The following is a 12,477-nucleotide window of genomic DNA, read 5'->3' as shown; positions in this document are numbered from 1 at the left end:
AGAACCACTGTTCAAGCTTACATGTATGTAATAGAATATCTGAATTAGTTGTTATAAAAATGAGAGAGAGAACTATGATCTATAGAATCAAACAGAGAAACCATGACTGAGGACTCACCTGTAAGGAGTTCCAGTATCAGCAAAGGATGAGCAGCAGTAAGGAAGAGACAGACAACACACAAATTAAGCTTTGCATTGCAGATCAAATACATTAACATTTCTTGACATTAACCGGGCTTTCATTTTCTTCTCAGTGAGTGTTGAAGTTTCTCTTTGGCAGCCATATTCTGTATGTGATTCAGATTTTTGCAGCGACAAAGTTAAGTGAACAGTATACAGTGAACTGGTAACTGTGGAATAGTGAGCTGATTAAATGTCTGTCAGAAAATTTCAAAAGACCATTAGTCAGGTGAAGTCATTTTTTCTCATTTGGTGTATACATGATTATAGTATAAATCTACTTTATATTTGTATGGTTATTTTGCTTGTAAGGTGTTTGTTTAGGTGGTTGACTGTGAGTGTAATATAATGCAACACTAATAAAGAATTTTTCAACAGGAGCACAAGTTAATAAGATTTTAAAAGAACATTTGACCAGACCAAAGCATGTTTACTATAATGGATTGTCCAGTTCTGCTGTAGCAGTGCTTGAATACAAACCATTCTGAGAATTTCTATTTCTTATCTCTTGTCCTACCTCCCAAACGCCATCCCAAAAATGTACTAAATGCCTGTATGTGTAGATTTTAAGCAGTAAGTTGGACTTTTATGTGATTTAAGCCCCCTCCCCACTGACACACAGGAACACACACATACACACAATGATGAAGTGACCCTGTGTCAGGGGCCTGACCTTGTGTTTGGTTGACAGTTACAGATGAGTATTGATATGTGTGCTATGTGTTCACATGTATGCGTGCTGACATCCATGCTGCTATGCACTCTTGTTTTTTGCCTGCATGTATTGTACGTATATTTCATCCAGTTAATAATGATGACTGTTTTTTGTCAGCTACAGCTACAACTGTAGACTTATTCAGTCTGTGGAGTAGTCATCATATGCCCTTCAGATATTTTTATGCAGAGATAGACTGTGTGAGAGTGTGTGAACGTGTGTGTGGGTGTGTGTGTGTGTGTGTGTGTGTGTGTGTGTGTGTGTGTGTGTGTGTGTGTGTGTGTCCTGTAGGGATGTGAGGAAAGCTCCCATCAATAAAGGTCATGAGTGCAGTTTGCTGTGAAGCAGATAAGGAGACATAAGGAAAAGAGGGGGATGGGGCTTCTCGTTCTGTCTACTGAATAAACAGCATACTGTGAAGCATGTGGTGCCATAGTTATCTCAAAATGAGGGGTTTAACATGTCATATAGCATCGGTTTGTGATTTAAAACCGTGATGGGTGCGTTGCAAAACTTGAAAAATGGATTGTTATCAACTACATGTGATCAGTACACCTACCAAAAGGACAAAGGACCTGGAACAATTTTTGGGGCGTCTGACTCTCCTATCCTATTGCAGCAGGCAGCATCGAGTGCCTTACATCATTTAATCAATCATTAATCAACCTGGCTCATATAATGTTGCAGTTTTACATTTGCTTTGTCTGAGAATTTACCAGAATTAAATAAAAAGAGTTTTTTTGTTTGTTTGTTTGTTTGTTTGTTTTTTGCCCTGAACTCAACAGGAAGTTTAGTTTATTTTCATTTAAAAAGATGTACTGGATGTGTTAGGATTCCATATGATTTTTTTTTTGTCATCTGGTCTTTCCGTACCAAGAAGCAGTTTATTATCATGTTATCGTTGGCATTTTTCAGCAAAAAAATGGTGTAATCCTGTTAACTGACTATAGATGAAGGTTATTGAATCATACCACTGGACAACAAAAGCAAAAGTGACTTTTTTCAGGGTGATAATATTCAGTGAACATGAACAATGAAAGTAGCTTAGCTACAACCATCACTCATTGGCCCAGGAGGAGAGGCTATGTACTGTAGGTTTCCTTGATGAATCAGTGTGCAGAACCCTTTACAAGGGTTTTTAAAGCATGTAGATAGGATTGTTATTGTTTAACATTTTAGAACAGTAGCCTTTTTTAGCTGCCGGCAGCTGTCTTAGTTGTTGATGGTTGAAAACAAAAACTAATACTGTTCTTGGAACTGTGTGCAGGTGCACAGAGAGCTGCTGGATTGCCAAAATCAAGTCACATGTCTTGTATGTGTAGACATAATTGCCTGATTCTGATTATGTGGCTTAAAAATTTTGAACAGAAATGTAAAACCCTTTCTGTGATGATGTCCACATTGATATATTGTGGAAAATGTTGGAACCAAGTTAAAACAACACACAAACCCATACTGTGAATCTATCTGAAACCACTGATTATATTGTTGTCAGAAATAAATCAAATCACTGCCTGTCAGTTTATCTCACTGTGGTGAATACATTAAGGAGAGGTTACTGGGTTATATGAGGCTGTGTGTGTGCATGTGTGTGTGTGTATCAGATCAATAGAGCATCATAAGTCAAGGGTTGAAAGGTCAGGCTTATAAAAAAAACAGAGTGAGATGGCGCCATAGGGGGGGGCGGAGATATAGAAGACAGAGCAGCTGACAGCTGACTGCTGCGTGTGTGTGTGTGTGTGTGTGTGTGTGTGTGTGTGTGTGTGTGTGTGTGTGTGTGTGTGTGTGTGTGTGTGTGTGTGTGCGTGCGTGTGTGCATGCGTGTGAAAAGAAAGAGAAGCCATGACTTCTCTGTCTCTCCTCTGTGCTTTTGTTCCCAATTCCCTCAGGAATCCATTTAACCAGAATCCATTCAGACTATTATACTTCTCATAATGGGCAGGTATGAGAATGTGTGTGTGGTGTGTATTGGGAAAATGTCTTTATGCATGCTGGAATCAATGAAGACCTATCACATTTGAATTTGCAGATGGGGACACACTATTACCCACTGATATGAAGCAGACTATTCTCATAATCAAATGTTACTGCATCACTGCTCCAGCTCCAGCAACACATTTATTTTCATATATCAAAAGTGAATGCAAAAATGCTTTGGAACCTGTGCATTAACTTCACTAAATTGAGAGGACGTTTACTCTTGTTTACTTTAGCAAACAGTTATTGCCTACAGTTTCTGCTGATGATAAAGTTAGGATTCTGAAGTTAACTAGTCTGTTAATTAGTCGGGCTGCTGTTCCTGAGCTATGGTGTTAAATAATGACTGAAACAATTTTTGCAGAACATTTTGATGTCACAGTGAAGTTGACAAGTCAACAATCTTTCCATTCCTCGTCAGCTACAACAGCTATGTAGGGAGAGTTGCGGAAAAGACAATGACGGTGTGTCAGCTCTGCACCATGGAAGGGTATTGAATGACAACACATACAACATGCTAATTTTGTTGCTTAATACAGTGCAAATGTTTGGGTGCTTTAAATGTTTAAATATAGCCATGGTGAGAGTAATTGAAACATACAGTACCTCCTAATGCACACATTTTATTCTTTTTGATCATTTTACTTATTTTGTATTCACACTTTCATTGCATTAGAGATGCTTTTCAGTTTTGTAGCCTCTTCTGCTTTGCTGACTTAATTGGGGAAATGTTCAGCATTTGTTCAGTGTAATATAGAAATTGTCCTCCACCAGACCATGACTACTGTGTCCGATTGAAGTTCAACCGTGGACCTTTGCTATAGTCATGCACCTCTCTCTCCACAATGCCACAATGTTTCCGAACTTTCTTTACTGCAAGCTCATAATGTTGACAAAACATGGACTAATGGACTCGCAAAATATGTCTCTCTTGCAGTTTGTCCTACAATGATCTGTCCTTTACTAAAAGCAAGGATGTATAAATTAAATAATAAAATTGAACTGAAAAAACTTTTAGTTCTGTGTCAGCAGTATATAATTTAGTTTAGATATAATGTATTCTAGCTTAAAATGGTTGGCAGATTCTGACATCACATGGAATGTAAAATATGCAGCATATTTTACATTCCATGTGATGTCAGAATAATAGTTACCCTAGTCCGACCACACTTTGTTTGTCCAAAGTGCTGTTTTCCAAACATCAGCAGGACTGCAGCAACCCTAGCAGCACTGAACATCCTTGTGTAACACCAATTAAAAACCTATCTGAGCCATTTATCTCAGCCAACGTCCTTTCACCCAAATTAATTGTCATACTTTTTTTCATTTGCTGTAACATATTGCAAAAAGTGGATGTGATTATTGCTCAGTGACTTACGGTCTTGTGGGACTTCAATGGGTGCTGCTTGGCGCCACAGCAGCAGCAGTAATAACATGAGAGCCAGGGCCACATGCCCACCCTGCCCCAACATCTCTCCCCCTCCGATTGGCCGGCCTTTCCCCTCACCCTTCCTGATTGGTTAGATGGTTCTCCTGACCGCTGCACCAAGGACCTGTGTGTACACACAGACAGATGGTTAGGGTGAAGACAGTGTAGTAGACCGTACAGTATATCTACAGTATTTGCGTGTGTGGATGTGTACAGTATGTACACTGGCACGACAGTGTGTGTCGACTCTGGCCTACATTCACAGCTGAGTCCCTGTGTGGCTCCCTAGAGAGAGCAGCCTAGAAACAAAGCCAAGGAGAAGCTGTATGGCACTGATTCTTTAAGTGAGTCCAATCACAGGCTGCTTCACAGCAGCAAAATAACATTTAAATGTGGGTTAAATTATCTGCCTAGAGATGATGATGGAGAATGGATTATTAGGATCATCTCATCATTCCAGTGTCTTTGGCACAATGCATATTTTCATTTATTTTCAACATGATGTTACAAAAGTGTGTTAATAGGTGTCTTTAGACTTTATAGAACTGGGGGATACTTCTGTTTACCACTTACCATCTCACCATAGTGTCAAAATTCTCAAGAAATTTCTGGTCACAGGTCTCATCTCTATGAAAATCTACAAAGTGAATGCCCTTATCTTAAATATTCAACTGGAGCATATATTTATTTCATAATGCAAAAGACAAAGTGCAATTTTACACAAATGAATGTCACCATTTGGCCAATTGTCATAAACATGAATGTATTTTCATAATTCAGTATTGAGGACCTGATTGAATGTTCTAACAAGACAATGCTGTGATATTTATCGCACTATTAAAGCGGCTGGAAGGAACTTTAATTTAGTGTTTATTCTTGCGGCCCCTGTGGAAAAAAGTGGTTTGTGCACCCCTACCTCCTGTGGAAAAGATTTTGATTTGGCTTGTATTTCTTTTGGAAGTGAAAGAAAATCTATCTATCTATATCTAACTGTGGCCATGTAAAATATAACTGTAATATGTTAAATGCCTTTTATTTACCTAGGTTAGCCTCTGTTAGATGTGGTTGCTCCATAATGGTAATATTGTTAAGAAAACTTAAGTTACATGGAAGTAGCCACTTGTCTCTGTGTTGGTCTTATTTGTATATGTAGGTCATATGGAGGCATCAGTACTACATTGAGACAGTTAATAACAGTTAACTTAGTGCTGACTGACCCTGCAGGAACTTGAAGGCCAGTGACAGCATGGACACTACATCAATGTTTTTCTACACTAAACTCTTCTTCCTGCCACATTATTCAGCTGTCAGCCCACAGGCCAAAGATTTCTAATTTACTCCCCACCACCTCCACATGACTGCCAGGTCTGTGTACTGGCAGCCATACCAGGACCACCTGCCCACTGTTAATCCCTGTCCCCCATGTCGCCATCCCCCACCAGGATCAATCCTTCACTCTGCTTCAAATCACAGCAGAGTTCAAAGCTACGACAACAGGATAAATTAAAAAAAAGAAACAGGTGGGAGTGTGGGGGTTGGTGTTTACCATAAGGTTGCCCTTTCAAATCTCCAGGAAAATATAACAAAATGAGGGTGGAGAATGTGACATAATACAAAGGAACACAAAGGACTGTTATTGAGTAAACAATATGAACATGAATATGAAAATATGTTTTGTTTACTATTGCAGTACAATTAAACAAAGTTATATATTTTATTACAATTTTTAAATATAGTAACAATTAGCCAAAAAAGAGGGGAAAAAAGATGCACTGTGTAATGGTGAGCTAATTATTACTATTTGCTAACACCCTCCTGTACAATTAAGCAAGTCCTCAATGTGATGTTCCGTTAAGATCATTCTTACAATGCTATATCCTGAGTTAGTGCTTGTAAAACTCAGATCATTAACACATCTCCACCCCCTTGTGCATGTGTGGGACAGTCTCGTGTCATACAGTTAGGGTTAAGATCAAAGTTTGTGGTCCAGTGTGACAATATGTTGAAAATGGATTTACTGCTGAGGAACTACTGTTGAGGAAAATACCAAATATTAATTTCCACCTGCTAGAGATAATTTAGGTTGTTTAAATGTATTATGTTTGCTTATGTTTGCTCAAAAACTCTGTAGATTTTCATTCTCAATCACTGTTGGAAACTGTAGAAATAAATAAATAAATAAAAAATACCTTGCAAATTCCGTTCCCTACAGTAGCTGAAGACAAAATTGATTCAAATGGACAAAAACACTTTAGTTTGTTACCACCCTCAGCCAGTCTTGTTGTTAACTATGAGCGGTGCAATAGCAGCCTGATTTCACAACAGCGGGGACACAACAGCTTTTTGGCCTGAGGGCAGTAGTCAGATTACACCCAAAACCTGCAAACACCTTCCACACACACACACACACACACACACACACACACACACACACACACACACACACACACACACACACATTATGCATAAACCATCTGGTGGTATGTCAATTCAACACTATTCAACTAAATAGCTAATCTGGCCCTGGGGAGCTGATACCCCGCATTGGTTGGCATGAAGTGCCAATCACACTCTCTCTCTCTCTCTCTCTCTCTCTCTCACACACACACACACACGCACATAGACACACACACACACACACACACACCATGCATGGATGCAGATGCACAGGGACCCATGTACTGTACATAAGGTCCCGCATGGATGAAGACACACCCTCATTCCGCAAGGCAAACATGCACACACATACGTACATATATACATCTCCACAGCCCACTTATAAAAACCTGACCAGTATCACCCAGTGTCTGTTAATTACTATAACCCATTTCAGCACACACACACACACACACACACACACACACACACACACACACACGAGAGAGGGAAAATAGTAGAGGGAAGGGATTAGGAAATAAAACATGCCACATAGTCCAATATGAGCCTGAAGACAGAAATCTGCTTTGAATTGCAGATTTATTCCCAACAGTCCCAAAGTGATGGAGAGAGAGAGAGACACACACACAAAGAGAGAGAGATAGTGTGTGTGTGTGTGTGTGTGTGTGTGTGTGTGTGTGTGTGTGTGTGTGTGTGTGTGTGTGTGTGTGTGAGAGAGAGAGAGAGAGAGAGAGCGAGAGAGAGAGATGGACAGAAAATAAAGAATTTGTCAGTTCACTTTCACTGAAGTAGGTCAACGTTTCTCTCCACATGTGGAACCCTCTCTACACACTGCTGTGCATTATGAATGATAGCACACAGTGATACGCTGAGGCTGAGTGCACATGTAGGCGAGAAAAAGGGTCAGTGAACGTCACATACTACATACTACACCTTACCTCACATGGCAGAGGAAAATAGCAGCTACTCTGCAGGCTGCAAAAACCTGGGGCCCATTTTACAAACCTTATGTTTTAACTGCTTTTACAGTCTGATCACAGATGTGGGCCACATCAGGGTCTACAAATCACATTAAAATTGCAGAGAAATGTTCAAGCCCCAGTGTTCTGTTACCAGTGTTGGTTCAATATTTACATGGCGATTAACCCTATTGGGAACTCTTATTCACAAATTGGGGGACAACTTCTGGATCAGGTCCAAAATGTCTTGTTGTCACTGTAAGGTTGTAAGGCAACCAGCAGATACTTGAGGTTACTGCACCCGGCCAGAAAGGGTCCCCCACATAAGTCCCCTTTAACCTACATCTTGTTGTTTTAACATTTCGATTTAGTACAGATTAACAAACGAAGCAAACATGAATGAAACATAATGAGAGAGCTTCAGAGGATAATATATGAGCAGTTGAGTTATTCCTGAAAGTGGTTTGCAAGTTGTATAACACATTTTAGTTTTTCAAAAGCTTGCTTTCAATAGCTTTGAATGTAAATAATCACATCGAGCTGGTTTGGAGGTAAGTATAATGCTAAGGTGGGTTCAATTTTAAATACTGCATTTCTTGCTGCACTGTCTCATTTGGTTATTTAACAGCTCTGCTCATCTTGTCATCACACCCAAAGGATTGAGAGTACAGCTGAGGAATCAATGCCATGTGAATACAGCTGATTTCAAGCAATTATCTAGAGAGTTGAAGGGATTTTCAAGAGTTATGTGAACAGATGTAAGATTTACTGACTACAACAGAAGCCACAGTTATACTAATGCTGCTCCTTATGAAGAACAACATTTTGCAGTCTTTCCTCATACTCTACATACTTATTTTTGCCATTACTAGGTCACAAGACATATCATGTTGACTACATGTTGAACCTGAGCAATAATAGGTTTTGGCGTTGACATGTAAGGATGATTAATCAGGACGGGCCAAAGACAGACATCTCCGATCAGGAATTTCGATAACATGGCATCCAAAGCATCACAGACCAAATTATTGCATTCTGGTCTTGCTACTGGGGTCGCGAAAAGCGACCTATAATAACTTGTCTCTTACTATGAAAAACTACGCAGGATAAAATGATAATTTGTCGTGCTCAATGCCTATTTTCATTCCTGTTGCCCCATGTGTGACAAATCTGGCCATTATCATGCTGATACAGTCCAGGCATTAGACCTCGCCAGCAGGTGGAGGGTGGAAGTGGCTGACAAGTTAAAGTGCATTTGAGGAGACACATTATTGTCTAAACTCTCCTCAGGCCAAGGACCATACACAGTACACTGGCACTAGATGACATTGTTTTAAGGGCCCAGTCACAGGGCAGCAACAGCAGAAGAGTGTTCTGCCTTCTCTTGGTGTCAGTCACGAGGATCTGGTGCAGCCCTGGTCATGGCAGTGGCTCAGAGAAATTAAGGGTCAGTGTGTGGGTTAATGGTTGTACGGGGCAGTCTGGGGGCACAAATATTCATGCACAAGTCCTGCACTGTGCTGGCAGGTTTGGTTTGGCTGGCTGCTCTGCCAGTGTGTTTCACATTTATAGTTGACCTAGCTAACATAGTTTGGTTTACACTGGCTGACACACAGACACAGAGAGAGAGAGAGAGAGAGAGAGAGAGAGAGAGAGAGAGGACACCTTACAGACAAAAACACAACCAGGTCACAGTTACCTTAGTTTATCCTGAGGCCCACAACCTGAGGCACACATTCTCATCACACACACAAACACAAACTGAGTATTTCTCCTAACATTACATGAATGGGTGCATCATAGAAGCCATTAAGACAAATGGATGAAATGTTGTCTGGCCTCTCCCTTCTGCCTGTCATGCTACATCTAACAGAAACAGACTGGCCTGTTGCAGGCTATTTCTAAAATTAACATGTTCATTTGCGTGATGTGTATGCAGTGTGTATTGTGTATCTATGAAAACTGCTTGGCGACCTTCCATGAGTTTTGCCAGAAGCAGGCTTAGAGTGGAAATAACCTACTTCTAGTAACTGCAGAGAAATAGCATAAATTTGTAAAATGAGACTGTTAAGAACACTGTTCCTTAAATATTGTACCACTTCCACCTTTATTATTTAAGATGAGAGGGTGATTGCTTTACGAAACCCCTTTGTCATTAATACACACTACAGATATTTTATTATAAGGCCTTGGTACTGTAAATTCTACTGGAGTAAATTACATCTCCCATCGTTGTCAGGCCAAATGTGGAATGAATCAATTAATCTTGAGACTCATTTCCTTATCACAGCCCTCACAGGTTTTACATTTCTTAAGAGAGGCCACTTAAAATGCATGAGCTAGAAATTTTTACCGTCAAATGAACTGTGAAGGCAAGCATGATTAGCATGACTGAAGCATGATTATTAAACTTACAAAGACATGGCCTAATCAGCTGTTGAAGTTTTTCATGTGTGCTCATTTTAGGATTATTTTCCGAAGACTTGCAAGGAATTAACCATCTGTAACCATTTGTGTCTTTTATTGTCATATTTTTTACTCTTGACATCTTTTCCTTTAACCACGTGCAATTTCACATGAAGGTCATTGTTTTGCTTCCTCTTTGTCCATGCAGTGATCATTCATATTCAGTTATGCCCATCCCCAATCCAGCACACACAAACACCCACACAGTTTTTGTACCAACTATTCCATTGTTCCCAGCACTTGGAGATTCCATTAGAGCTATTTTGGATTATGCTGAGTGCTAATGGTGCTCTCTGGGACAAACGTGGAGTAGAGCTTTTGAGTATGCATTTAGTGCGTATATGTGTGTGTGTACAAATGTCCCATAACTGAAAAATCCCTAATTTTCAATTGAATCTCACGCAATTGTGTGAGAACACATGCATTTTAAAGCCCATGCCTGTAAACAGAGCAGGTCTGTATCTTTGTGTGTGCATGCAGTTTTCAAATATCAAAAATCTCTTGATTCTGTCACTTAATGCAGAAAAAGCTTTCAACAGAGTCAACTGGGAATTTATTTTTTCTAGAGATAATCACAAAATGTTGAAACGTTGTGTCCCCTCTGTTGTGAAAATGTTGCTTTTTATCTATTGGATACGGACACCATACACATCATCTATGGCCACTATAATTGTGAATAGACGGCTTCACCAATGTTCCCAATGTTTTAGTCTATACAGGGGAAACTGAAAATAATGTCCTCTCTCTCCTTTACTCTTTGCTGTGGTTGTTTCAGTGCTAGCAGCTACAATATGGCAAACTGCAAACAGTGAGGGTCTACAGACATCCACAAAATCAGTCTTTACGCAGATGATGTATGATTACACTCCTAGAGTACAGGACTCTCACATATCACTCTCACATATCCCTTAAAGAATGTTTTACTATTACACAAGACTTCTCTGTCAAGGTAGAATATTTGGCAGAAGGATCAGATTGTTTGTCGCAGTGATCTGGACCTGCATTCCCACTATTAACTACACAATTTTAGTTTTCTTTTTACAACTGGTATAAAACATTGATGTGCTCGTGTGAAATTTTGATTATGAATTGGAGAAGGTAAGGGTGTTGTGCCACCCCAAAAATAGCCCCAACCATCACACACAATTACCCTCAGCAACACAGTATTCTCATGGCTGCTGGGAACACTGCACACACATGTACTGGAGGTAAGAAGTAAGAAGTGCAAAATGGCAACCACTGGAAATCACCACAAACATTGCTACACGTTTATGAAACAAAAAGACAGAGAAAATCTTAATGTGTGAGCCAATTAACTAGACCATCAGCTACACTTGTAGTCACAAAAGGTATGCCAGTGATGAATCAGACTTATACACTCAGTCTATACAGCATGTTGCAGAGTCAGAGAAAAATAGCAGAAAACCTTTTTGAGGTTTCTCCTGACAGGACATGTTGCGCAGAATGCAGTCATCAGCAAAAAATACTTAACTACAGACTGTGTTCTTTGACTTAACACGTCATGATAAAAACAAAAATTCCTCCTGCCTCATACGTGTGCTTGAAGAATAAATAAAGATTCAGGGTGGTGGAGGGGATTGCTGTACATAAGTAAAATGGTATTCTACCAGTAGTCAGAGATGCTCACAAGTCATTTTTTGCGAGTCCAAGTCAAATCTCAAGTCTTTGAGCTAGAGTCCGAGTCAAGTCTCAGGTCTTTGGTCACAAGTCCAAGTCAAGTCTCAAGTCTTTGAGCTAGAGTCCAAGTCAAGTCTCAAGTCTTTGAGCTAGAGTCCAAGTCAAGTCTTAAGTCTTTGGTCACAAGTCCAAGTCAAGTCTCAAGTCTTGAGCTGGAGTCCGAGTCAGGTATCAGGTCTTTGGTCACAAGTCCAAGTCAAGTCTCAAGTCTTTGGTCACAAGTCCAAGTCAAGTCTCAAGTCTTTGGTCACAAGTCCAAGTCAAGTCTCAAGTCTTTGAGCTAGAGTCCAAGTCAAGTCATACCTTATCGGGCCTAACCTTTATACAGGGTATGTACAAAATCGTATCCTGTGGGGCCAGAGTGTTCAGGGCCATAGATTTTTCTCCCACACCTTGCATGCTGTTGATGCTGAGCTAAACATGTTTGCTAACTGTCCACAGGCGCTGAGGTTAACTTTCACATTACCAAGTGACTGACCTATCCGGGTGTGTTTTCAGGTACCTGATAAAATTTGATGTGGTCGATCTGGCATCCTTTATATTCATTCTGCAAACGTTGCATTTGGCGATTCTTTTGTTTACGCCTTGCGTGTAGTTCCTGTAGGCAAAGCTTATGACAAACGAGAGAGCAGCAGCAGTTGTTGTGCTGTTGTTGT

The 12,477-nt window shown here is 40.0% G+C and overlaps 1 protein-coding gene across 16 annotated transcripts in view; it reads right to left on the bottom strand.

Annotated features, from left to right (window-relative positions):
• The window catches only part of nfasca (neurofascin homolog (chicken) a), a 156,428-nt gene that overhangs the window by 61,619 nt on the left and 82,332 nt on the right, over window positions 1-12,477 (bottom strand). For all 16 annotated transcript variants that reach the window (XR_014622330.1, XR_014622331.1, XR_014622332.1 and 13 more), the window contains one exon: window positions 4,251-4,425. Coding sequence is in view for 13 of the 16 variants with exons in the window: in XM_084349423.1 (XP_084205549.1) it covers window positions 4,251-4,344 (94 nt within the window). In the remaining 3 variants the exon portion in view is untranslated. The remainder of the gene's footprint in view (window positions 1-4,250; window positions 4,426-12,477) is intronic.

Source organism: Pagrus pagrus, assembly GCF_965226575.1.
Source record: "Pagrus pagrus genome assembly, chromosome: 3".
Lineage (NCBI taxonomy): Eukaryota > Metazoa > Chordata > Actinopteri > Spariformes > Sparidae > Pagrus > Pagrus pagrus.
Note: the sequence above shows the minus strand (reverse complement) of the source record. Positions and strands in the feature narration are given on the sequence as shown.